The sequence below is a fragment of the Haliotis rufescens genome, unplaced genomic scaffold, assembly GCF_023055435.1.
Source record: "Haliotis rufescens isolate VD_foot unplaced genomic scaffold, xgHalRufe1.0.p SCAF_61, whole genome shotgun sequence".
Lineage (NCBI taxonomy): Eukaryota > Metazoa > Mollusca > Gastropoda > Lepetellida > Haliotidae > Haliotis > Haliotis rufescens.
In genome coordinates this window covers 2,354,909-2,382,881 of record NW_025964346.1, presented here as the reverse complement: position 1 = coordinate 2,382,881, position 27,973 = coordinate 2,354,909, and the positions used below count along the sequence as shown (strand labels likewise).

The 27,973-nt window shown below is 39.6% G+C and overlaps 2 protein-coding genes across 12 annotated transcripts in view; both read right to left on the bottom strand.

The window, feature by feature from the left end:
- The window catches only part of LOC124118679 (lymphotoxin-alpha-like), a 155,232-nt gene that overhangs the window by 49,528 nt on the left and 77,731 nt on the right, over positions 1–27,973 (bottom strand). The window lies entirely within an intron of this gene.
- Positions 640–19,972, bottom strand: LOC124118678. 3 transcript variants are annotated; one of them, XM_046480886.2, is made up of 4 exons: positions 19,848–19,972; positions 11,676–12,018; positions 2,951–3,415; positions 640–2,791 (listed from the first exon to the last, which is right to left on the bottom strand). In XM_046480886.2, exons 1-4 carry the CDS (start codon positions 19,869–19,871, stop codon positions 1,809–1,811), a joined length of 1,815 nt encoding a protein of 604 aa, XP_046336842.2. In that variant the 5' UTR covers positions 19,872–19,972; the 3' UTR covers positions 640–1,808. The 3 variants fall into 3 exon arrangements, with proteins under 3 accessions (XP_046336842.2, XP_048242841.1, XP_048242842.1); XM_048386884.1 differs by lacking the exons at positions 11,676–12,018; positions 19,848–19,972 and adding an exon at positions 10,098–11,642 and having other exon boundaries at positions 2,951–3,758; XM_048386885.1 differs by lacking the exons at positions 11,676–12,018; positions 19,848–19,972 and adding an exon at positions 10,098–11,642 and having other exon boundaries at positions 640–2,788; positions 2,951–3,758.

Here is a 27,973-nt window from a genome sequence, read left to right as displayed (position 1 = left end):
TGAAATGTATTTAACACAGAATTGGTGTCATTCTTTAGAGAAAATCATTAGCCAAATTGTTAGGCGGTTGTCAATAATTGATGATTGAACTGGAGTCAGTGTTTATCAAGGGTGTTGATTACATCAGGACATCTCAATATGTTACCTGGCTCATTGTATGCAATCGTCTGTTTGTTTCCATGTTTATTTCGAGGTTAACTCATCACTCGTCATACCCAAGTGGAGTAGATCCAATTATTTTTCTTCCTCTAAATGTTAAAACGACAAAGGCAGACCGAAATTCTGGCGGTTGGTATTGAGAACGACAATATTGATTTGGTTGAACAATATAAGTATCTTGGCACCATTATTGATTCAAAACTGCTGGTCACGGGAGCCTGTCTTTTCAAAATAAATGTCAAATATATAAAATTCTAAATACAGCAAGCAAAATCTCAGGTACCCAATTTCAACACATCGGTGACGTTTATGAGCAGCAAATTATCAAAAAGGCGCTTAAGATACTATTGTTTGTTTGTTGTTTAACGCCGCACTCAGCAATATTCCAGCTATATGACGGCGGTCTGTAAATAATCGAGTCTGGACCAGACAATCCAGTGATTAATATCATGAGCATCAATCCACTCAATTGGGATCTATGACATGCATCAACAAAGTCAGCGAGCCTGACCACCCGATCCCGTGAGTCGCCTCTTACGACAAGCAGAGTCACCTTTTACGGCAAATATGGGTTGCTGAAGACCTATTCTACCCCAGAATCTTCACATGTCCTTAAGATACTTAATAACAGCAGTCATGTACTTTATTCCATATATCAAGGACCGGAAATCACTCATGCCAGCCAGTATTAGTCTTTTGAATCTTTTAGTCCTTTATCTATTTAATACTTTCTAACAGTTTGCTGTACACAAATCCTATCCTGTCCCATCCCTTTTATTACAGTTTACTCTTGCTGTGATAGGAATATATATATACTTTAAAATACCATTCCTTGTCGTCACTGTCATAGTCTTCAATCTTTCTCGTGTTCAATTTTCAACATGTTTTTACAGATAGTTATATTAGTAAGTGACTTGTTTTCTTATGTACATATTTTCAGATCATATGTTTTCTTTTTTCATATTCTGGTGCAATTTGAATTTCCCTTGGGATGATAAAGTATTATCTTATCTCTTATAGCTTCAATGGATAGAATTATCATTAAACCGCCCGCGTTATCAGAAATCAGCGGGCCACTGTAACTTGATAATGCCCTCATATTTCTTGATGACGGGCCATTGTCACGCCCGTTGTTAGGTAACGTCATGGGGTAGGGAGAGGTGACGTTACCTTCAATAGTGATGTCATCTGGTTTGTTCTATGACGTTTCCATATTTGTAAAAGTGGGTCAGTGACATTTGTGTTGATTGCAGTAAATGTTTCAAAACCGATATTGTTGCTTCTTTTTATTTGATAATAAATTCCATCCATTTTAGCTATAATAACGGTAACGCTATTTTTACAGGGCATCTCCTTCGTCGGGGCAGTTAATTGAAGACCTCGGGCTTCTGCAAAAGATAATGCCCTGAAAAATAGCGTTAGCCTTATATTATCAACTTGGGGGGGCACGGGTGGCCTGGTTGTCTATGACGACTAGATTGACAGAGTTGCGTCCCTTGGGCACGCCGAAGTGATAAACGTCTGAGACCTGCCACTTCGGGCTTTCCTCCCATATTCAGCTGACACGCCGAGATGTAACTGGAATACTGTTAAAAGCGACGTTAAACCCAACTTACTCACTCACTCTTATCAACTGGCTAACCTAGCCCTTAATATGGAATAAAGAATCTTTTGAACTCAGTGTAGGCTTTCCCTGACAGACATTGAATCTGATCAGACAACACGCAGGACCTTGTGTGACTCCAGTGTGTGACTAGTATGTAGAATGTTATTGTTGAAGTAAGCACCAGACACAAAGATCCACCAACAGCCATCTCCATGAAGGATTCCATCACACGCTCAGCATCAGGTTGGTCCACAAGCAAAGCAACAGCAGTGGACATGGGACCTCCCAGACCAAGAGGAAAGCCTGCACCCCTTTCTTCTATAAGATGATGTTGCCCTATTACCTGCCACTCTGTTGTTCCAAGACTTATGGCAGCAATTATATCGATGAGCGTTTTTACCGTGCGAAGTATGGTGATCTTACGTTGGCTGATGTCACCTGAACGCCTTGTCCAGGTTTTTCTCATTCGAACCTTATTGGCATCAATATGTCCACCCTCAGCTACCTCGAGAGATGTTCTTACTGCAAGCACATACTTTTCTACCACTGCCACTGCTTCCTTCCATTTGGTATAATAATATATTTCACTGAACAACTCAGCAACTAAGCCCACCATTCCGACAATGACTATCACGATATGAGACAGCTTCTCCATTGCAACAGAGATGTGACCATGAGCAACAGTTGTTTCTATTTTACAGATGATGAATCCCACTGAAAGTAGTTCCAGAAGACAAATCAAGAACTTGAACAGTGTTGTATGTGCAGTTGTCTGCATGACCATATCAGCCAAATGGGTCAGGTCTTTGGACATCATGTCAACCTTTTGGAGGAAAACTAAATTTTGGCGACATTGTTTCTTTTTTTCATCGCGTATTTTCTGTTCCTGATCCTTCTGCACCTGTTGTAGTATCTCGTCAGTAATTTTTAATAGCTCTTCCTGCTCCTTCTTCATCTTCTGTATCTCATCTGTTTGCTCTTTCAGCAGTTCTTCATTTGGTGTTAATGTTGTACGCTGCTCAGCTTCTTGTTGGTTCAACAGAAATTAAACAGAATTATATTGTGTACGTGTAAATATGCGAAATATATTTGAATCATAATGATAGTATCATTCTTACGCACATGAAAGAGCTAATCCTGATTTCATTGTTAAATAAATAATTAAAAGAAAAAAAGCAACATTACCTGAAAGGCCAAAAGGGCGAGATTTCGATATTTGAGTTGCTAATTCCCTGATTTTTTTTGCAGCAGCCGATTCTTCGTTGACGTGTATGGCCCTGCTGTTCTTATAGATGGTGTATACATCAATAGGTATGGTTATGGCTGCAACTGCTGCTCCTCCGATTGTCAAACCCATTGTGCCTGTCTTCAGAACACTTACAACTGTCCTGCTGACATCGGCCACCATTGTTCGTGAAGCTAATGCAACAGAAGTGAAGGCAATTTTGGCACCAGCAGCCCCGACCTCCGACGTAGCTTTCATACTTAGGAAAAATACTTCTAGGGTCTTGCTTGTTTCAGGATCAGAAATATTACGTAATTTATCCTGGAAATCCTGCTCAATTTGTGCATCCCATTCATTTTGTATTTCCTCCATTATTTGTACAATACCGTCCACTATATTTATGTATTGGTCGGCTGCTGCAAAGGCTGCTTTGGTCTTCTTGTTGTTCAGAAGCTTGTCTATTATTGTCGTGACCAGTCCCCCAACCCCGCTTGACACTCCCACCGCGGCGCCTGCTATAGTCAGACCCAGAGAAGCACCAAAAGTGAATGGAGCTGCAATGATGCCACCAATGGCTAACCCAGCACCAAGTATGCCAGTTGAGGCAAACGTGGTTTTCGCAATTCGAGCTTTGTGAACCTCTTTGTCAACTTCATTTGCAAGATCATTCAGTGTTTCCACAACTTCCTTCCTCCCTTCGCTTTCCTTGTGTATCAATCGTTCTATTTCAGAGGCAAAATCTGTACCTTTACTCTCGTTAGCCATATTCTGTAAAATACAGACGAGTTATATAAGCGGTGGGTAGGTATAACAAACGTTTATTTACTCTTTCATGTTATAATATTTTACTTTATCTGGTGACATTATATCCCTTCTCATTCCTTAATGGTATCCAGCTTATGGAAGGCAAATGTGATGAGTGCACACTGATTCATTGGACAGGATGGTTATTTAGTAGCGTCATGAGTACCAATCTCAGTGCACGGGGATGAAATAGATGCAAGAAGGTTACTACACAACGTCCTATGTCGTTTGCAAGAGATCTGGGTTGAGAATATTGGATATATATTAATGTTGGGTTAGTGTGTTTCAAGTCGGAACACTTTTACATGAAGAATATCTGAGTTAAATGAATTATGTAGATACACGTGAGAATCGTTGTTCTCAGTACAACTGCACTTAGCTGAACCAAGCATGATACTCCCATGCCCTACTAGGTGATGTGATGATAATACTTTCAAAGATTATTTAATTTAATTCTATCAACAAGTATTATGAAACCCTTCAAACCCTTCCCTTGTATGAGTTAGTTGATGACTGACACCAATCAAAATTCAATGCCACAAGGGATCATATTGTAAAACAATTTCTGGAAGTCGTCAGAAAACAAAACATTTTCTTGAATCATTAAAGTCCTTGAAATACTGAGCACTTCAAGTTGTCGACAGACATATTTGCTATCTTGCAGCTGCAGCCTTTGGTGATTACACTTCACAACCTTTGAGGTACAGTCGAGCATGTTCTTTCTACGAAGATTTCAAAGAAAGTCATATGTTCGGAAGTTGTTTCATCAAGGTTACAATATTCACTGCCTCTGTAAAGATTTCAAACGTTTGGAGGACATTTCCATATTTAAGGCATCACTGACACAAAATAATGTCTGATGCAATTCCCTATTTCAAATAGTACAATGTATTTCCGATTTTGTTCAGGCCCATGCTTGCCGCAAAAGGCGACTATGCTTGTCGTATAAGGCAACTAATGGGATCGGTTGACTTGGTTGATGTATGTCATCGGTCCTAATTGCGTGGAAGGATGTTCATGATGTCACTCACTGGATTGTCTGGTCCAGAATCGATTATTTATAGCTGGAATATTGCTGAGTGCGGCGCCTAACAACAAACAAACAACCAATTGTTCAGGCTTGCCTTTGCATGTGTTTGTGATGGGAGCCACAAAAATCTGGTATCATCACTTTTTGATAGTGATTTATAAACAAATCTTATGGTATAGTTAGACTCAAACGATGGTTGGACCCACACCAATGTCATATATAGCAGACTGTTTGCCGTTTCATAAGGATGACCCTGTCTGCGCAATGATTATTATTTCCTCACACGATGAGCGGACCAAAGGCAGTAAATTTGTCATTTATCAATATTTGTCAATATTTGTCCTAGTGACAGGTTGCTGTCTTCAAACCAAAGGACAATGGCGAATAGAGATTTTTTTACCCACATAACTTTCGGTTATATCTAAATATAATACCATCATTGCTGTGGGATTTATCCTTGCACAAGTGGAAATCTCCCAATTGACATTTAGCACACGTTTTCCCCTCCCAGTTCCCAGATAGTCAATTTACACGCAAAAATCGAAATATTTGTTCCTTGTCCCTTAAATCCCAGATTTTCACTTTCAAAAATCATTTTCTGACATTTCTACGAGAACGCTGAGTGTTGTAGTGAGCAGTCCAAACACGGTACTTACTACGGACTGACGTCACACAAAATAGCCCAATGAAAAGGATTTACCTGTGAGAATTTTCCCACAGTATTCAGTTCCATATCACATCATTCCTTGAGTCTGCATTTTAGATAATTCATCACGACTTACCTTTTGTACGCATTTTAATTAAACTTAATTTCTTGGTTTAGGTTCCTAAACCGGAAGTGGTTCGATGAATCTAACTTTTGGGTTAATCTTTTCACCTCTGATTAATATTTTAATACCCTTCTCCGCTCGCGCGCACTTCTCTGTATAGAAACATCACGTGACCTTATTAAATATGGCGGGTAGGTGGCCGGTGTGTGTACCAAAAGATCTAATGGAATCACATAACAACGATTGTATCGGTGTTTAACTGGTATAAGGGTTGAGAATTACAAACATAAAGTGCAAGAAGCGTGTATTATCTATGCTCACTTCCAGGCTTTCCAGGCTCTTGACACAAAGGTGGAAAACACGGAGAGACACAATGCAGGTGAAAGCTATACACGTGGCATTTGGGTATAGTTGTCAGCAATGATGGTACAACTGATGATCATGTGAGTATGGAAGATCTGATGCCGCTGTCCATTTCTTATTGTGTGAGTGGCGGGTGCTACCAATAGGACAGGACTTGCATACCTTTTCCATGAACGCCTTGTTTCATCAGTGTGTATAGTGGTACATTCACATAATTTCCACTGCTATATTTGCCAAATAGCATGCTTCTTGAGGCAGCCTCTGGGAATCTCTTTGATTGCCACTGCTCCCTTTCAGTACCCACGAGGACTTTAGTAAAGTTTATCTGCTATTAACATATATCAACTTTTCGAATATGATTTGTTTACTTGTCTAAATTTCATAAAAAAGTTAAAAACATGTTGTTGTTTTTAATGCCTACTCCACATAAGCTCAATGAAATTGTCTTTTGACTTGATTGACAATCTCCCATGGGAGTATTTTCAGGGTCTGCTACTGGTCAAGACCCCGTTCCCTATACTACTCTAGTTAAAGGCGCTTTACACATGTGCTGAAGCCCGGGGCAGGCATCTTCCCGAGGCAAGTGAGTAAACTGACTATAAAAGTCCAGTTTCCACCCTTGCCAAACTAGGCTGATATTATGGAGTTACATTTTGGCTTGACTAGCTAGTCTATGCATCGTCCAATCAAAATCGCGCACCGAAATCGAAATCCGGTTTGTAAAGTGTCATGCAGATTTCGGTCGACTGCAGCATTTGCAAAACATGTGCACCGCTAACTCGTTGTCAACAGAAATTTTCTAAATCTATTCATGTTTTTAATTAAGTTGCTCACGTGATTTGATGCACTTTGTGATGTGAGACTTGTTTTATTACAATATAGATCTTGATTATCGATCAGATCGTCTTGACTGGGCGCCACCGTTTTGTTTGAAGCAAATGCAAGTGATACGAGAGGTTGAATCTGATTGGTCAGTAGGAGAGGCATAGAAAGGACATAACTCGCAATAACCACTGGTGGCGCTACGATCGAGCCCAGTAATTACAGCTTAGTTCGGCAAGGGTGGAAACTGGACTTTTAAAGTCAGTTAACTCTCTTGCCTCGGAAAGATGGGGGCAGGGGAAAGTGACTCCATTCAGGGCACGAGTATGACGATCCTTTTATATTCCATAAATATAACACATGTCTAACCCAAAACTGGAAGAAGCTTTATGCGGATCAACGAATGGCATAACACTAAGTCATATGTCGTTTGCAAGAGATCTTAGTTGGTAGGAGGGGTGTTCATTAAAGAGTTCCCCTAAACCACTTAGGATTATCCTATTTGGTTGAAATTGCACAAAATATAATGATACATGCATCTATGGGTTATGTCTGAATTTGCAGCACCGAACTATTAATCTTACCAGTTTTACAGGTGTTATGATCGAGTAGGGTGTGACAATGGAGCCAGTAGAATACCGAGCAGTGATTAGGTTTTTATATTTAAAAGGTCGCACACCAAAAGAAACTTTCGATGAAATGAAAGCAACTTATGGGGAAGATGGCCAATCATATGACGATGTTAAACACTGGCATCGCCAATTCAAGTGTGGTCGGACAGCTGACATTCCTGGTTGCCCCCATTCAGCCATTGATGAGGACACTATCCATCAAGTGGAGACCGCCATTTTGGCAGACCGACGTATAACTGTTCGCCAGTTAGCACAAGATGTTAAGATCAGTGTAGGGTCTGTGGAAAAAGTCATCCATGACAATTTGAACATGTATAAGGTGTCTGCACGATGGATTCCCCGATTGCTCACACCTTTCCAAAAGCAGGATCGAGTCATTTGCTCAATGGATCTTTTGGACATGTGCCAAAACAACAGGCAAATGTTTTTGACAGACTTATTACACAGGATGAAACATGGGTCCATCACTATGATCCTAAGACTAAAGTTCAGTCGATGCTATGGAAGCATGTGGAGTCACCACCGCCAAAGAAGGCACGTGTCCAACCCTCTGCAGGCAAGGTCATGCGCACGGTGTTTTGGGACCAGCACGGAGTAGTGATGATGGATTTCTTTGCAAAGGGTACCACAATTACAGGAGCTTATTATGCTTCACTGCTGCGGAAATTGTGGGACGCTATCAAGCTTAAGAGGAGTGGCAAGCTGACCAAGGGTGTCCGTCTCCTGCAAGACAATGCTCCAGTACACAACTCTCATGTTGCCCAGACAGAAGCACGGTCCTGTGGCTATGAAATCCTTCCACACCCTCCTTACTCTCCTGACCTTGCACCATCTGACTTCCACCTCTTTCCAGCCATGAAGTCATTTTTAAGGGAAAACGTTTCACAGATGATGAAACACTGATTTCTGAAGTCAAGTCCTGGTTTGAGACGCAAAATGAGGGCTTTTACAAGCGAGGTCTCCATAGTTGCATAAAACTATGGTAGAAGTGTGTAACTCTTGGTGGTTCCTATGTGGAGACAGACTAATACCTATGCCAAGTTTCATTCCACTAGGTCCATCGGAAGTGGGTCAGGGGCAAACTTTGATGAACACCCCTCGTATATATTGGTAATATGATTATATTGGGTTGGTGTGCTTCCTTTTCACCATCTGTCTCCAAAGCTGCCTATATGTATACAGCTTCATATCTTTGATATTAAAATCATGCCAATGTTATTGCATGGATCTGAGGTTTGGGGTTTCCACCCATTCCACGATGTTGATACAATTCATGACAGGTTTTGTAAATTAGGATTGGGTCTTAAACGCCAACCCCAAATACACCTGGGAGAGGGGATGTTGGGAGATTTCTTATGAAAGTTTTTTCAATATAAGAGAAAAAGCACTTTTTGGTAGCGACTTTTTAGCCAAAATTCAAATATTATGCTTGGCTTGTTATATAAATATGGTTTTGGAGAATTTGGCTTCAACAAGGGATGGCTATGTTGATTTATTTATTGACCAATTTGTAAAACACTGTAAAGATATTGGTGTTCAGATGTTCAGATATGAGAATACCATTTCTCCCTCCATTGTCCATTCTCCCTTTATGTCAATAGTCAAGTCTCGTTTTATGTGGCGCAGTATACATGCAGCTCCAGCCTTTGGTGTTTACATTCACAACCAAAATTACAAAGAGCGTCATACGACACTTCATCAGAAGTTGTTTGATCAAGGCCTCTGCCACTCAAACAGGGTTTGAAAGTTTTTTCTTTCTAGAAGTTAGCAAAACAAGTACGAAAAACGTACACCTTTATGGATCCCTCAGAACTATTCTCCAAGAAAATGTCCCCAACCCCCCTCCATCAGGGATCCCCTAAAGTCATTTTAAAGATAAATTGTGACTGTGGTAATATCTATATTGATGAAACCTCCCGCCCTGTAGATACCCGCATCAAAAAATACAAGACCTAAAAAGCCAAAGCAGACAGCAAATCAGCCCTCTCAGACCACCAGCAAAAATTCCCCACCCACCAAATTCATTTTGACATTTTGAAGTCCAAATTCGAAGCGAAAGAAATCCGCCGTCAAAAGCCTTTCATCAACAAAGATCAAGGGTATTACATCTCGTCTGCCTATGAATATCTAATTAAGCAATAGTCTATTTTAATTAGGACCCAATCACTTGTCACAACTGTATACCCCTTTAATCATTATCCACACTGTATATCTGGCGTCACTAACCGTGTGCTATGTGTTATTCATACTGTACATTTGGCTTCATCCAATTATGTGCTATTCTCTATTTTGTTCCCGTGTTTGTTCATGTGATAAATTGCCTTGCCTTTCCCTGTGTTTGTGACGGGTGCCACGGGTGAGGCAGGATACGCTCACCTTTTGCGAACACCTGTTATTCATAAACATTTGCTCATGATATAGTTGGGAGTGTAGAAACGACGCAGAGATTTCTTTGAATATGGGAGGGGTTTTGTCGCTTTCATTTACTTGCTGTTTCACAAATATACTCATCATTCATATGTTATACATGGGCGACAAATTTATCACCATCTGCAACAAGTGATCCCAAAATGATTGAAGGTGCACGTAACGACATTAGGAACGACATTCGTCTTTAACTTTGAAGTTTGAATTTAACTGAACGTCTATTGCTAGTGGGGTGTAATATTTCAAGTCACTCACTTACCTGAATGTCAATCAAGAACGCCATCGCTGAAGCCCAAGAAAGCTATGGAGAGTTGGAGCACGTTGGATGTCGTTGGTGAGGCTGCTACGTTGAAAGGCTGCTGTGTGGCGTGTGCCGCGAGCCAGTGATAACTGTCAGTGTGCGTAAAGCCACAGAGGCAGGGTTACAAAGATTGGCAAGTCTCCATATCAAGATCCATTATCAATGAGGAAGTCCACCATTTCACATATTGTTTTCTCAGTGCACTTTAGATACCATTTGCTCTCTCATTTGACAAATTGGCCAGAACCTCTAAAATAAGTGTGTAACTATATCTATGATCACCAGGTTAAGGGACGTATGCCCCATGGGTCAAAGAATGAAGTTTCCACATGTTCTGACAGGACTTTTCTAAGATTGCACACATCCAAGAAATCCTTTGACTTTTCGAGAATCCACATGGTGTTAAGCATTCTTGTCTTAAGATGTATCGCGCACATTCTATATCACGTGTGAGAATCCACCTGGTGTTAACCATTCTTGTCTCAAGATGTATCAGGCACATTCTATATCACGTGTGAGAATCCACATGGTGTTAAGCATTCTTGTCCCAAGATGTATCGGGCACATTCTATATCACGTGTGAGTATCCACATGGTGTTAAGCATTCTTGTCTCAAGATGTATCGGGCACATTCTATATCATGTGTGAGTATCCACATTGTGTTAAGCATTCTTGTCTCATGATGTATCGGGCACATTCTATATCATGTGTTGGTATATTAAATAGTTTGTTATGGTAGATAAATCAAAACCTTTAGTTCATATTTTAAATACCCAGACACCACAGTTTCCAGGCAAATGAGTCCTATTCCCCTAATTGTAATTTTCTAAGACATTCTCAACAACAATGGCCCAGGTGTGTCCAGGCAACTGCGTCCAATGTTTTTAAGGGGTTGTTGATCTGAATTACGGAATCACTAACACCAGCCTTTAAAGACAATGTTGTGCTGTATGTGCCGAAGTTGTTCTTTAACACAATCGAATATATAACAGGAATTGGAAACTGTCCTGAGCTAATATGGAGTGAAAACCACACAAGAAAAGTAAGCAGTCCTTGCAAGGTTTTGTTCTACACTGTACGTCCCTATCATGACGTTACACAGTGTGATCACAAAGATATTACGTCACAGATGTGTTTAGACAAGCACTAAATTTCAAACCCATGTCCCTTATACTCTTGACGCACATAGTCTTTGTAGATCTCTTCCATGTTTTCTGCGCAAAATGTACTGCCACACATCCTTTGAATATTGTAGTAACGGCAACTTTGTATTTTGTAACCTATGAGCACCCAAACATTACCTAGACATTGCAAGTTTTCCAGGAATGTGCGCATTAAATATATTACATCAGAGGGTAAGTGATGATTGGACAGTGACAGTCACATTTTTCCTTTGGCTTTATTCTACTGAGAAATCCACTGACAGACAGACAGACAGACAGACTGACAGACAGACAGACAGACAGACAGATGTTCCATGTTCGCACCATCAGAATGTTTATTGTCCACGTGCCACAGCATGCGTGGATGAGCTACCTGCTTTGGTCTTCTTGCTGTTCAGAAGCTTGTCTATTATTGTCGTGACCAGTCCCCCAACCCCGCTTGACACTCCCACCGTAGCGCCTGCTATAGTCAGTCCCAGAGAAGCACCAAAAGTGAATGGAGCTGCAATGATGCCACCAATGGCTAACCCAGCACCAAGTATACCAGATGATGCAAACGTGGTTTTGGCAATTCGACCTTTGCGAACCTCTTTGTCAACTTCATTTGCAAGATCATTCAGTTTTTCCACAACTTCCATCCTCCCGTCCCTTTCCTTAGATATCAATCTTTCTACTTCAGAGGCAAAATCTGTATCTTTATTCTCGTAAGCCATATTCTGTAAAATACAGACGAGTTATATAAGCGGTGGGTATAGCGAACGTTTACTCTTTTATGTTAATAATATTGCACTTTATCTTGTCACATTATATCCCTTCTCATTCCTAAATGGTATCCAGTTTATGGAAGGAAGTGTTTGTTCAACCAGCCGCAAATGGTTACCCTCAGAACCTTGAAGACGTGCACGCAGCTTCAGTTGTGCAAGGAAATGTAATGTGAGTGCACACTGATTCATTGGCCAGGATGGTTATTTAGTAGCGTCATGAGTACCACTCCCACAGAACGGAAATAGAGACAAGAAGGTTACAACATAAAGATCTGGGTTGAGTATATGGGATATTTATTAATGTTGGGCTGGTGTGTTTCAAGACAGAACACTTTTCGCATGTAGAATATCTAAGTTAAATGAATTCTGTACATACACGTGCGAACAGTTGTTCTCAGAACTATTGCAGTTAGTTGAACTAAGCATGATGCTCCCATGCATGTGCCTTACTGTTTGATGTGATGATGATACTTTCAAAGATTATTTAATTCTATCAACAAGTATCATGATTGTGTTAATCCGGGATAGAAAAGGTCTTCAACAAACCATGCTCGCAGTAAAAGGCGACTATGCTTGTCGTAAAAGGCGACTAATGGGATCGGGTGGTCAGGCTCTCTGACTTGGTTGATGCATGACATCGATCCCAATAGCGTTGATCGATGCTCATGATATGAATCGCTGGATTGTCTGGTCCAGCCTCGATTATTTACGACCGCCATCATATAGCTGGAATATTGATGAGTGCGGTGTTAAACAACAAACCAACAAACCAATTCAAAGTCACAATGGATCATATTGTAAAACAAGTTTCTTGAAGTCCTCAGAAAACAAATTATTTTCTTGAATCATTAAAATCATTGAAATACTGAGCACTTGAAGTACAAGACATATTTACTATCTTGCAGCTACAGCCTTTGGTGTTTATATTGCAGAAATTTAGAGGTGCAGTCGAGCATGATCTCTACGAAGATTTCAAAGAGAGTCACATGATCGTAAGTTGTTTGATCAAGGTTACAAGATTCTAGTTCTCAGTAAAGGTTTCAAACGTTTGGAGGACATTTCCAAATTTAATGTCCGATGCAATTCCCTATTCCGAAAAGAACAATATGTTCCCGATTTTGTCAGGTTAACAATTGACTTGCCTTGGCATGTGTTTGTGATAGGAGCCACGAACATATGGTATCATCACTTTTTGATAGTGAGACTCAAATGATGGTACCAATTCACCCACACAATGTCACATATAGCAAAACATGAAACACAAAACAATTTATCCATAATGTATTTTTAAATGTTAAAGGTACAAAAGGAACCATTGTACTGTACATAATGGAAGTTCTCCAGATGTCCAGAGACTCAATTTATTTCTGTTTAAAAATATCTTCACGTTATCACTATACTTGGATTCAAATAATTAAAAAGGCTGCAGTGATCAAACAGCTCATTGAGACAAAGTACATGTGATGTGAGCAATGGATATTGTACATTTGGTAAGAATGCATTATACCCACACACCAGAACGAACGTTTGATAGGGTGCGCCAAGTAATGCGCAAAACCGCCCCTAGCAACCAGGAATTTTGTTTCAAAATCAATAAAAATCGGTAAGTACTTCCAAATACAAAACAAAGTCATCCAAACTGTCATTTGCTGTGTTTACAGGAGCGACTGTTTGCCGTTTCACAATGATGTCCCTGTCTGCGCAATGAGGATTAAATGCTCGCACGATGAGCGGAACAAAGGCAGTAAATTTGTCACTCACGTCCAGATTCCCCAAAGTACAAAGTATACAAGTCTTTCGTCGTTCGGCTCCTCGATAGCGGTCTCTTCAAAATACCCCACGAAGATTCAGTTCTGTTCGTGTCGGCAGCAGTGTCCGGGTCTTTGAGATGGATTGAATAACTAACTGTTAAATGAGGGAAAGCCGCATCACGCAGACAGGTATATAGAGTAGTTGCCAGACCCTCAAACTGCCGACATACCCCTCCCCACAGTATATCAACTGATATCATGTAAGTACAGAAGCTCTGATGCCGCTGTCCATTTCTTATTGTGTGAGTGGCGGGTGCTACCAATAGGACACGACATGCATACCTTTTCAATGAACGCCTTGTTTCATCACTGTTTATAGTGGTACATTCATATAATTTCCACCGCTCTATTTGCCAAATAGCATGCTTCTTGACCCAGCCTCTGGAAACCTCTGCAGATAGCCACTGCTCCCTTTCAGTAGCCACGAGGACTTTAGTAAAGTTGATCTGCTATTAACAAATATCAAGTTATCCTATATGATTTGTTTACTTATCTCAATTTCATGAAAAAAAGTTAAAAACATGTTTTTATATATATAATGCCTACTCTAAACAAGCTCAATGAAATTGTCTTTTGACTTGATTGATAATCCCCCATGGGAGGTTTTCCAGGGTCTGGAACTGGTCAAGCCCCCGTCCCCTATACTACTCCAGTCAAAGGAGCATCACGCATGTGCTAAAGCCCGGGGCAGGGGAAAGTGACTCCATTCAGCGCACGACCATGACGCTCCTTTAATATTCTATAAATATAACACATGACTAACACAAAACTGGAAGATGGCTTATGGGGATCAATGAATGGCACAACAATAAGTCATATGTCGTTTGCAAGGCATCTAAGTTGGTATATATTGGTAACATAATTATATTGGGTTGGTGTGCTTCAAACGTTTCACACATTTTCCTTATCTGCCTCGTGGTACTCAACCCCAAAATGTATTGGCGCAACACGCTTGAAAGTTATCTAAATCTTCTATGTTTCCCAAAATGCCTATACGTATACAGCTTCATATCTTTGATATATAAATCAGGTCACTTTTGTTATATGGATCTGAGGTATGGGGTTTCCACCCATTCCACGATGTTGATACAATTCATGACAGGTTTTGTAAATAAGTATTGGGTCTTAAACGCCAACCCCAAATAATCTGCGAGAGGGGATGTTTGGAGATTTCTTATGAAAGTCTTTCAATATAAGAGAATAATCACTTATTTGTATTTGGACAAATATTATTTTTAAGCATGCGTACCATGCTTGGCTTAGTATATAAGTATGGGTTTGGAGAAGTTTGGCTTCAACAAGGGGTTGGCTATGTTGATTTATTTATTGACCAATTTATAAAACGCTGTGAAGATATACGTTCAGATATGGAATGATAATGTTACAGCTTCTCCAAAGTTAGACTTTTATAGACATGTTAAAATAGAAAATGGCTAGGCAGATTATATCATACTTTAATGATAGAAAAAGGTCGACAGTATAATATTAACAGAAAGTTAAGATTCTGTCCATTTTGCAAAGTATTAACAGTAAAATCAGAATACCATTTCTGACTCCAATGTCCATTCCAGCAAAACCAGCATGAAATTATAATGAGCTCTAGCTCAAATCCTTTTTTTTACTTAACAGTCAAGATAAATATAGTTTCTAAGCACTTAAGACACGCAATAGATATTTTAAAGATGTCATTAATTACCCTAAGCAGTAATACTGTCCACTATTGTAAATCATAAGGGAAACATTTCTGGGCCGTCTGTCAAATATATATGTGTGAGTATATACTTGTATAATGGGCCGGTGGCCTCATTACACCTAGAATACAAATGCATGTAGAATATCTTAGACACACAAAATCTGTACTACATGAAAGAGATTCTTAACATGTACACGAGAAAGAGTCCAAGGTTCAGTTATAGGAACGTGTTGTAGAACGTGGACTTGGCAGATCACAACCTTCGTTTCAGGGTGACGTAAATCAGTGTGTTATGTCATTGGTAGGATGCCCAAACGGAACAAAAAGGAAACAGAATTTGAACAAAAACATTCGGTCCAAGCCAGCACTCGTCCACAGTCTGGCTGTCCGAAGTGAAAAGTTTGTAGTTGTTCCCACTGACAAGGCATCAAACAACATAGCCGTTATATGTTAGCATTGCAACATTAAATGTTTAATCAAAGAACTTGTATAAAGCACGTGTGTTAGTCCAGTATCATAACTAAGGATTCATTCTGCCAAAAAATGCACTTCAGTATTTTATTTTGGCTTCACTCAACATGTCCCCTCCTCTTTTGTACTGGATTCCGAAGCTCCATTTACATATATATCGTCAGAGGTTCAGGACAATTTCTCAAAAATGAAAGCAAGTGCCGACTGAAGTTTATTGAAAACAAGAGTTTGACACTAACGTGGCTGTATCCCCCGCCCCTGTTGCAGAATTTATTACATTATTAAATCTAAACAAACCCTAACCTTTTTAACCGAGGTGGAACTTGTTGTCATCCATAAAATTCTAAAAGTTCAACTTGTTGCAGTGGAAAAATAAAAAAAATGTAAATTTCTAAATAGCAAAAGGCACCAGTTTAGCATGTACCTGACAGACATGCAAAGTTTCATGAAAAAAAATGAACGGTTTCTGAGTTATGCTCCGGAAACGAAACCTACCCTCACAGAACCTAAGTCCATCTTGTTGCCATGGAAACGTAAAAACTGTAAACTTCTTAAATTTCTAAATAGCAAAAGGCACCAGTTCAGCATGTACCTGACATCCATTAAGGCAAGAAGTAGACATCCCAATGGCCAATAATTGTGCTCCCATTCCTGCTGATGTGTTTCCTTATACATCTGATTCAACCGTTCTGCTCAGATTGATCTGACACCACCCAAAAGCCATAAACTAGCCTATTCCCTTGCACTGATTTACCCACCTAAACTAGAAATGAGACCAGTGAGGCCTCCTTATCTGTGTCATATTTAAATCTGTGCATCAAGATTCAGAATGACGAAACACCCTCCACATGATTGTTTGACTGGCGGGATGACTTCAACTTTCCAATAGTCAAGTCTCCCTTTATGTGGAGCACTATGAATGCAGCTCCCGGCTTTTGTGTTTACATTTCACAACCAAAATTCCAAAGAGCGTCATACGACACTTCATCAGAAGTTGTTTGATCAAAGACGCAGTAAAGCTTTCAACAACTGTTTGATTGGCATTCTAGAAGATGGCAAAGTACGAAAAACGTACAACTTTATGGATCCTTAGAACTATTCTCCAAGATAATGTCCGCAACCCCCCTCCAACATGCAGCCGCCTAAAGTAATTTTAAAGATAAATTGTGACCGTGGTGATTCGTATATTGATGAAACCCCACTCCCTGTAGATACCCGCATCAAAGAACACAAGACCTAAACAGCCAAAGCCGACAGCAAATCAGCCCTCTCAGACCACCAGTAAAAGTTCCCCAGCCACCAAATTCATTTTGACAAAGTCCAAATCAGAGGCGAAAGAAATCCACCGTCACAAATCTTTGATCAACATAGATCAAGGGTATTACATCTCGTCTGTCTCTGAAGATGCAATTAAGCAATAGAATATTTTAATTAGGACCCTATCAGCTTGTCACAACTGTACGATATCCCTTTAATCCTTATCCACACTGTTCATCTGGCTTTTTGTTATTCGTACTGTACATTTGGCTTTACTACCTGTGTGCTATTTGTTATTCGTACTGTACATCTGGCTTCACTACCTGTGTGCTATTTGTTATTCGTACTGTACATTTGGCACCACTACCTGTGTGCTATTTGTTATTCGTACTGTACATCTGGCTTCACTACCCGTGTGCTATTTGTTAGTGGTACTGTACATATGGCATCACTACCTGTGTGCTATTTGTTATTCGTACTGTACATTTGGCATCACTACCTGTGTGCTATTTGTTATTCGTACTGTACATTTGGCTTCACTACCTGTGTGCTATTTGTTATTCGTACTGTACATTTGGCATCACTACCTGTGTGCTATTTGTTATTCGTACTGTACATCTGGCTTCACTACCTGTGTGCTATTTGTTATTCGTACTGTACATTTGGCATCACTACCTGTATGCTATTTGTTATTCGTACTGTACATCTGGCTTTATTACCCCTGTGCTATTTGTTATTCGTACTGTACATTTGGCATCACTACCTGTATGCTATTTGTTATTCGTACTGTACATTTGGCATCACTACCTGTGTGCTATTTGTTATTCGTACTGTACATTTGGCATCACTACCTGTGTGCTATTTGTTATTCGTACTGTACATCTGGCTTCACTACCCGTGTGTTATTTGTTATTCGTACTGTACATTTGGCATCACTACCTGTGTGCTATTTGTTATTCGTACTGTACATTTGGCATCACTACCTGTGTGCTATTTGTTATTCGTACTGTACATCTGGCTTCACTACCCGTGTGCTATTTGTTATTCGTACTGTACATTTGGCATCACTACCTGTGTGCTATTTGTTATTCGTACTGTACATCTGGCTTCACTACCCGTGTGCTTTTTGTTATTCGTACTGTTCATTTGGCTTTATAACCCCTGTGCTATTTGTTATTCGTACTGTACATCTGGCTTCACTACCTGTGTGCTATTTGTTATTCGTACTGTACATTTGGCATCACTACCTGTGTGCTATTTGTTATTCGTACTGTACATCTGGCTTCACTACCCGTGTGCTATTTGTTATTCGTACTGTACATTTGGCTTTATTACCCCTGTGCTATTTGTTATTCGTACTGTACATTTGGCTTCACTACCTGTGTGCTATTTGGTATTCGTACTGTACATTTGGCATCAGTACCTGTGTGCTATTTGTTATTCGTACTGTACATCTGGCTTCACTACCCGTGTGCTATTTGTTATTCGCACTGTACATTTGGCATCACTACCTGTGTGCTATTTGTTATTCGTACTGTACATTTGGCATCACTACCTGTGTGCTATTTGTTATTCGTACTGTACAAATGGCTTCATCCAATTATGTACTTGTTATCTATTACTGTTAATCTGCTGCTTGTCACAACATATCATGACCCATGAAGAATCCGGGGTATCTTCCGCAACCCATACTTGCCGTAAAAGGCGACTAACGGGATCGGGTGGTCAGCCTCGATGAATTTGTTGATGCATGTCATCGATCCCAATTGCGTGGATCGATGCTCATGATGTCAATCACCGGATTGTCTGGTCCAAACTCGATTATTTTACAGACTGCCGTCATATAGCTGGAATATTGCTGAGTGCGGCGTTAAACACAAAACAAACAAACAAACTAACTAACTCAGCATGTCCTGCATACATACCTCTCATCACTTGGTTGTTGTCACACCAGCTTGATAACAGTGTAAGAATCTACATCGAAACGTCGCTATATGCAATAAACCAGAAGTTGTTATCCATAAAGTTGTACGTTTTTCACACATTTCAAAATGTTTTCATGGTAGACACATAGAGGAGATTTCCAAATGTGACGCATCAATGACTAAACTGATAATATTTGCAATTTTCTATTTTGTTGCCGTGTTTGTTCATGTGACAAATTGCCTTGCATTTGCGTGTGTTTGTGACGGGTGCCACGGGTGAGGCAGGATACGCTCACCTTTTGCGAACACCTGGTATAATCACTATTTGATAGTGATTCATAAACATATGCTCATGATATAGTTGGAAGCGTACTAACGACGCAGAGATTTCTATGAATGTGGAAAGGGTTTTGTCGCTTTTATGTACTTGCTGTGTCATAAATATATCCATCATTCATATGTTATCTGCAACCATCTGCAACACGTGACCACAGCATGATTAGATTGCACTAGACTAGGTGCACGCAACGACATAAGGAACGACATTCGTCTTTAACTTTGAAGTTTGAATTTACCTGGACGTCTTTTACTAGTGGGGTGTAATATTTCAAGTCACTCACTTACCTGAATGTCAATCAAGAACGCCATCGCTGAAGCCCAAGAAAGCTATGGAGAGTTGGAGCACGTTGGATGTCGTTGGTGAGGCTGCTACGTTGAAAGGCTGCTGTGTGCCGTGTGCCGTGAGCCGTGTAGCGCGAGCCAGTGATAACTGTCAGTGTGCGTGAAGCCACAGAGGCAGGGTTACAAAGATTGGCAAGTCTCCATATCAAGATCAGTTATCAATGAGGAAGTCCACCATTTCACATATTGTTTTCTCAATACACTTTAGATACCATTTGCTTTCTCATTTGACAAATTGGCCAGAACCTCTAAAATAGTTTTGTAACTATATCTATGATCACCACGTTAAGGGACGTATGCCCCATGGGGCAAAGAATGAAGTTTCCACATGTTCTGACAGGACTTTTCTAAGATTGCACACATCAAAGCAAATCCTTTGACTTTTCGAGAATCCACCTGGTGTTAAGCATTCTTGTCTCAAGATGTATCGGGCACATTCTATATCACGTGTGGGAATCCACCTGGTGTTAACCATTCTAGTCTCAAGATGTATCGGGCACATTCTATATCACGTGTGAGTATCCACATGGTGTTAAACATTCTTGTCTCAAGATGTATCGGGCACATTCTATATCACGTGTGGGTATCCACATGGTGTTAAGCATTCTTGTCTCAAGATGTATCGGGCACATTCTATATCACGTGTGAGAATCCACATGGTGTTAAGCATTCTTGTCTCAAGATGTATCGGGCACATTCTATATCACGTGTGAGTATCCACATGGTGTTAAGCATTCTTGTCTCAAGATGTATCGGGCACATTCTATATCACGTGTGAGAATCCACCTGGTGTTAAGCATTCTTGTCTCAAGATGTATCGGGCACATTCTATATCACGTGTGAGAATCCACATGGTGTTAAGCATTCTTGTCTCAAGATGTATCGGGCACATTCTATATCACGTGTGAGTATCCACATGGTGTTAAGCATTCTTGTCTCAAGATGTATCGGGCCTATTCTATATCATGTGTGAGTATCCACATGTGTTAAGCATTCTTGTCTCAAGATGTATCGGGCACATTCTATATCACGTGTGAGTATCCACATGGTGTTAAGCATTCTTGTCTCAAGATGTATAGGGCACATTCTATATCACGTGTGAGTATCCACATGGTGTTAAGCATTCTTGTCTCAAGAAGTATCGGGCACATTCTATATCATGTATGAGTATCCACATGCTGTTAAGCATTCTTGTCTCAAGATGTATCGGGCACATTCTATATCATGTGTGAGAATCCACATGGTGTTAAGCATTCTTGTCTCAAGATGTATCGGGCACATTCTGTATCACGTGTGAGAATCCACATGTTGTTAAGCATTCTAGTCTCAAGATGTATCGGGCACATTCTATATCACGTGTGAGAATCCACATGGTGTTAAGCATTCTTGTCTCAAGATGTATCGGGCACATTCTATATCACGTGTGGGAATCCACCTGGTGTTAAGCATTCTTGTCTCAAGATGTATCGGGCACATTCTATATCACGTGTGAGAATCCACATGGTGTTAAGCATTCTTGTCTCAAGATGTATCGGGCACATTCTGTATCACGTGTGAGAATCCACATGGTGTTAAGCATTCTTGTCTCAAGATGTATCGGGCACATTCTCTATCACGTGTGAGTATCCACCTGGTGTTAAGCATTCTTGTCTCAAGATGTATCGGGCACATTCTATATCACGTGTGGGTATCCACATGGTGTTAAGCATTCTTGTCTCAAGATGTATCGGGCACATTCTATATCACGTGTCGGTATCCACATGGTGTTAAGCATTCTTGTCTCAAGATGTATCGGGCACATTCTATATCACGTGTGAGTATCCACCTGGTGTTAAGCATTCTTGTCTCAAGATGTATCGGGCACATTCTATATCACGTGTCGGTATCCACATGGTGTTAAGCATTCTTGTCTCAAGATGTATCGGGCACATTCTGTATCACGTGTGAGAATCCACATGGTGTTAAGCATTCTTGTCTCAAGATGTATCGGGCACATTCTATATCACGTGTCGGTATCCACATGGTGTTAAGCATTCTTGTCTCAAGATGTATCGGGCACATTCTATATCACGTGTGAGTATCCACATGGTGTTAAGCATTGTTGTCTCAAGATGTATCGGGCACATTCTATATCACGTGTGGGTATCCACATGGTGTTAAGCATTGTTGTCTCAAGATGTATCGGGCACATTCTATATCACGTATGAGTATCCACATGGTGTTAAGCATTCTAGTCTCAAGATGTATCGGGCACATTCTGTATCATGTGTGAGTATCAACATGGTGTTAAGCATTCTTGTCTCAAGATGTATCGGGCACATTCTATATCACGTGTGAGTATCCACATGCTGTTAAGCATTCTTGTCTCAAGATGTATCGAGCACATTCTATATCACGTGTGAGTATCCACATGGTGTTAAGCATTCTTGTCTCAAGATGTATCGGGCATATTCTATATCACGTGTGAGTATCCACCTGGTGTTAAGCATTCGTGTCTCAAGATGTATCGGGCACATTCTATATCACGTGTGAGTATCCACATGGTGTTAAGCATTCTTGTCTCAAGATGTATCGGGCCTATTCTATATCACGTGTGAGAATCCACCTGGTGTTAACCATTCTAGTCTCAAGATGTATCGAGCACATTCTATATCACGTATGAGTATCCACATGGTGTTTAGCATTCTAGTCTCAAGATGTATCGGGCACATTCTGTATCATGTGTGAGTATCAACATGGTGTTAAGCATTCTTGTCTCAAGGTGTATCGGGCACATTCTATATCACGTGTGAGTATCCACATGCTGTTAAGCATTCTTGTCTCAAGATGTATCGGGCACATTCTATATCACGTGAGAGTATCCACATGGTGTTAAGCATTCTTGTCTCAAGATGTATCGGGCATATTCTATATCACGTGTGAGTATCCACCTGGTGTTAAGCATTCTTGTCTCAAGATGTATCGGGCACATTCTATATCACGTGTGAGTATCCACATGGTGTTAAGCATTCTTGTCTCAAGATGTATCGGGCCTATTCTATATCACGTGTGAGAATCCACCTGGTGTTAACCATTCTAGTCTCAAGATGTATCAGGCACATTCTGTATCACGTGTGAGTATCCACATGGTGTTAAGCATTCTTGTCCCAAGATGTATCGGGCCTATTCTATATCACGTGTGAGTATATTAAATAGTTTGTGATGGTAGATAAATCAAAACCTTTAGTTCATATTTCCAATACCCTGACAAGGTAAGTGATGATTGGACAGTGACAGTCACTTTTATCCTTTGGCTTAATTCTACTGAGAAAACCACAGACAGACAGACAGACAGACAAACAGATGTTCCATGTTCGCACCATCAGAATGTTTATTGTCCACGTGCCACAGCATGCGTGGATGAGCCACCTGTCGATGGTAACTTCCCGAATTATGGAGAGACTGTCTTCAACTATGGACACACGTGTAGATCGTATATTGAATGTAGAACTAATATACCCATTGTCAGCTTGGATATTGGACATTGCTATCGGTGCAAGACCTGATCTGATTAACGTATTCACTGATAAAAGATAAAGATAAAAATGAGGTCACCCAGCAAGACGTCATCACTAGTAGACAGTAATTGATAAACACATGCTCGTGATATGTCGGAATTGTGTAATCAGCAGATATGTCTTTTGAAATTGGAAAGGGTTTTGTCGTTTTTATTTAAAGCTCACAAATCGATGCAATGTGTGCTTGATCCAAAACTTATTGTCTGATGTTCTCAATAAGTTACGATAGGGCTTTACAAATTGATGGTAATATAAACACGCTTACAAAGGAAAAGACCTGTGAAAACAACGTCTATCGCGCATTGAAGAATTTCCCAACCAAGACGTAGAGAAACAAGAACGAATCGGTTCAATGCTACAGCAAATGAAGGATAACAAAATGCAAATACCATAATTACAACCTACCACATTTATGTGTATAAATTTTAGGCAGCTTCCTTGTTCGAGGAATGTATCCGTGAATATTCACACAAAGGAACAATATCCCACTCGTCTGCAGCTGTACAAAGAAACTTATTCGATGTCACGTGTCTCTGTAACAATCAAATATTTTAAAAGATATATATCGTTTCGGGATATTATAACCCGTGTTCGTTTCTCAACTGATCACTTGGATTGTTTCAGGTGTTTCACATAGGTGTCAAGTCTCAAGGGTCGGCTGAGAAAGCCCACGTGACATATATTTTCATAACGTCCATAGTTCCTAAAAAAATCCATTAAGTGATAGATATCAATGATCAATCTCTCAACGTATTATCAATTCAATTCAATTCAATTCTTTATTGTATGAAAGGCCACAGGCCCATATACAACGGAGTTACATAACATATTTTATAAAATACAAAGTCAAGGTAACAATTCACTTCGTAACAAAAAAAGCATTATGTATGTACAAAGCCAGTTGATGTTGTGTTATAAGATCCTTGCAAGACAGTGATGAAGACAATCTTTTAGCATTAAAATGAGATAGAGACCACTGCGGTAAGTACTTGTCTCTTAGATTTTCGTATATAGGGCAAATAAACATGAAATGGTATTCATCTTCGACAACAATGTCACAAAATGGGCATAATCGCATCGATTTCTCAATAGATGAAAATCTCCCTGTGTTAATTTTTAGATCATTCAGGCCAAGTCTAAAACGAATAAGCGTGTTACGAGAATTCCTGTACCGTAAATTTGATAAAAAGGATTCTGGTTCAAGCAATGACTTGAATTGGCGATAAGTATCATATCTTGAACTTTCATAAATATCTGAATGCCATTTCTGATGAAACATGTCAATGGCACGCATGCGAAAGTACTTAATGAAAGCATTTGCATTACCAATTGTCTGGGACAGCCAAATGAAACCAAAGCCATATGTAAAAAGCAATGTACGAATACAAGAAGCCCATGTGTTCTTTCCAAGATTGTCGAGGTGTACGAGCATGTTGAAGGCTTTCTTGGGTAAACGGTGTTCAGGCATTAATATTATTTTACACCAATACTTCAAACAACGAGTGTAAGATCCAATGTACAATGGGAATCTCCCGCATTCTCCATAAACCATATTACTTGGTGTTGACATACCAACATTCAAAAACTTTTTACAAGCGAGGAGATGAACCTTTTCAATTGTATAGAACTCTTTACAACCCCATATCTCAGACCCGTATAGTAAAATAGGTTGTATTTGAGAATCAAATAATTTAAAATACATTTTTGGTGAAATAACTCCGAGCTTAGACATAACAAAGTGGACTTGTAACAGAGCTTTCTTGTTCTGTTTGTGAGATTAATTACTGATTTATTCAGATTCAGTGTATGGGTAAACAATATGCCAAGGTATTTGTATTCATGCACAACATTAATACATGTACCTTTAAAAAACCATTTCTCTCTTGTGGCCACTCGACCACCTCTACGAAATATAACAATATTTGTTTTATCAAGATTAACACTAAGTTTCCATGTATCTGCATATTCCGAAAGTATGTTAAGCTGCTTCTGTAGACCAATAATAGTACTAGACATCAAAATCACATCATCTGCAAAAAGTAGCATGAAAAGTTCTATTACATCAGGGGAGAGCTGGACGCCATGTCTACCAGACTGTATGATATCAACATATAACTCATTTATAAAAAATGAGAAAAGTATAGGACTTAAAACACATCCTTGACGTAAACCTATCGGACAATCAAAAAAATCACTCTTAATATCACCACAGCGAACACATGATTTTACATTTGCATACATTGATTTAATAATGACAAGCATTTTGCCTCCTAAACCCTTATTTTTCAAACACCTCCACAAAAAGCTCTATTTACAGAATCAAATGCCTTTTTAAAATCAACAAAGGCCACATACAACTTACGTTTCCTGTACGATAAATATTTCTCAATGACTGCATACAAAGTAAATATGTGGTCAAAAGTCGAATAGTCCTTTCTAAATCCCGCTTGTGTTTCAGGGATCAAATCTCTCATATTTGACCACTGTGTTAATCTATTATTGATGATAGGTGTAAATGCTTTACTAAGGATACTCGTGAGAGATATACCCCGATAATTGTCAGGATTGTTTACGTTTCCATTCTTGAATAACGGAATAATAATAGATTTTGACCAGACAGAAGGAAAAATACCTGTATCAAAAATCCGATTGAAACATTTAACCAGAAAAGGCATAGTATCAGGTAGTGAGTACTTGAGCATTTCAGCTATAACACAATCAATCCCAGCAGATTTACCTGTTTTAAGGTTTTATCAGTTAACCCTTTGAACAAAGTATGTTGTTTTAACATCGGCACTTCACGCCATGATATGAGTGTATTCCCTTTGTTTTACTAAACCTAGACATGTAAACACTCACTTTTGACATATCCACTGTGCAAGATAACAGTGATTAATCAATCAATGTATTTTCTGTTAATCCTTTGATGACTAGGAACGATCCGTTGATTTACAACAACAAAAAAATGAACTGATCATTCACCTCTTGCTGGTCTGCCACGTGCATATTACATAACACACATTTCACCTCACTTCAAACCTGGATTTAGATTGAATAATTACCCAAGACACAATAAATGCCAAATGGGAACCTTTGTCAGGTAATCTAAGTGGTGCAACCACTAATTGTACATGTAATACATTTATTAACTGAGCATCAAGTGAATGAGTGAGTGAGTGAGTAAATATTTAACGTCACATCGGCAGTATTTCAGCCATATCGTGACGAGAAGTTATACATTAATGGAACATATATTTAGACTAAATAAAAACCTGTCAACGATGGACAGTACAGTAACTAGAATATCACAGATTTGTTTTAAAACTAGTTGAGAATATGAAAAAGCAATAAGTATTAATGAACAACATAATATAAAAATGGGCTAGAGATCGTCAGTCACTGCAGGGAGATCACCATACTAGGGGCCATGGGGACTTACAGTACTTTTGCTTCCTGCATGGACCCCGGCAGGATTTATATCACCCTACAGTCACTGGCGATAGTTGACCAGATAAGCATAAGATTAAAATGACGAAAATACTACAATTAAAGTTCTGGTATGCATAGAAATACTTTGAATGACGTGGAACTTACATACCCGCTTAGGGGACAATAATTTTACGCTACTTCAACCCTCATCGAGGGTACAGCCACTAACAATTTAAGTTATTTATTAGCACTACCAATATATAAAAACATATTATGTACATCAAAATTTATGTATTAAATCAATTTCCTTTAAAAAGCACAATACTAAATGAGAATTAACTTGACTAAAAAGGTCCTTGACTGTTTTTACACTAAAATATTTATCCCTTGTGATGGAAAAATCAATGCAGTCAAGCAGGACATGCTTGACCGTGATTCTTTCATCACAAGGGACACAAAACGGAGGATCCTCACCTTTCAATAAGTATTCATTTGTATGTCTACTGTGGCCAATACGACATCGTCGCATAATGACCTCTTCAAATCTGGACTGACAGCCCAAGTAGGTGTAACCAATAGTTGGTTTTATTTCATGTAATTTATTGATACCTACTTGGGTGTCCCACTTCTTTTGCATCAGAGCTCGGATGTACGATCTAATCAAGGGCTTGATATCACTGTACGGGATTAGAAGTGGTGTGACAGATTTGTTGAGTGCTGCTTTTGCAGCAGCAGCAGCCATTGTGTTACCAGCGATTTTTTTCCAACATGGCTGGGTAACCAACAGAAAACGATGTCGTATTGGCCAGTAGCTAGATCATTATATAATTCGACAATTTCGAGTAAAAGTGGATGTGTACTGGTCATGTTGTGATTAGCCTGAAGACACGAAAGAGAGTCTGAAAATATTATGAACTGCTTATGCTTAGATTCATTTTGAATGTATTTAAGAGCTGTTAAGATGGCGTGTGATTCTGCCGTGAAAATTGAACTGTCATGTGGCAACCTGAACGATATTGTTCTGGATCCAATGATAGTAGCGCTAGCAACTGCGTCACCATCCTTGGATCCATCTGTAAACAT

Coding starts and splice junctions, on each gene's coding strand:
- LOC124118678 (XM_046480886.2), bottom strand. CDS start 19,871: ATGGCGTTCTTGATTGACATTCAG. Junction 12,019..19,847: donor CGTTCTTGATTGACATTCAG/GTAAGTGAGTGA, acceptor TGTATTTTACAG/AATATGGCTTACGAGAATAA. Junction 2,792..2,950: donor TCGCCCTTTTGGCCTTTCAG/GTAATGTTGCTT, acceptor TGAACCAACAAG/AAGCTGAGCAGCGTACAACA.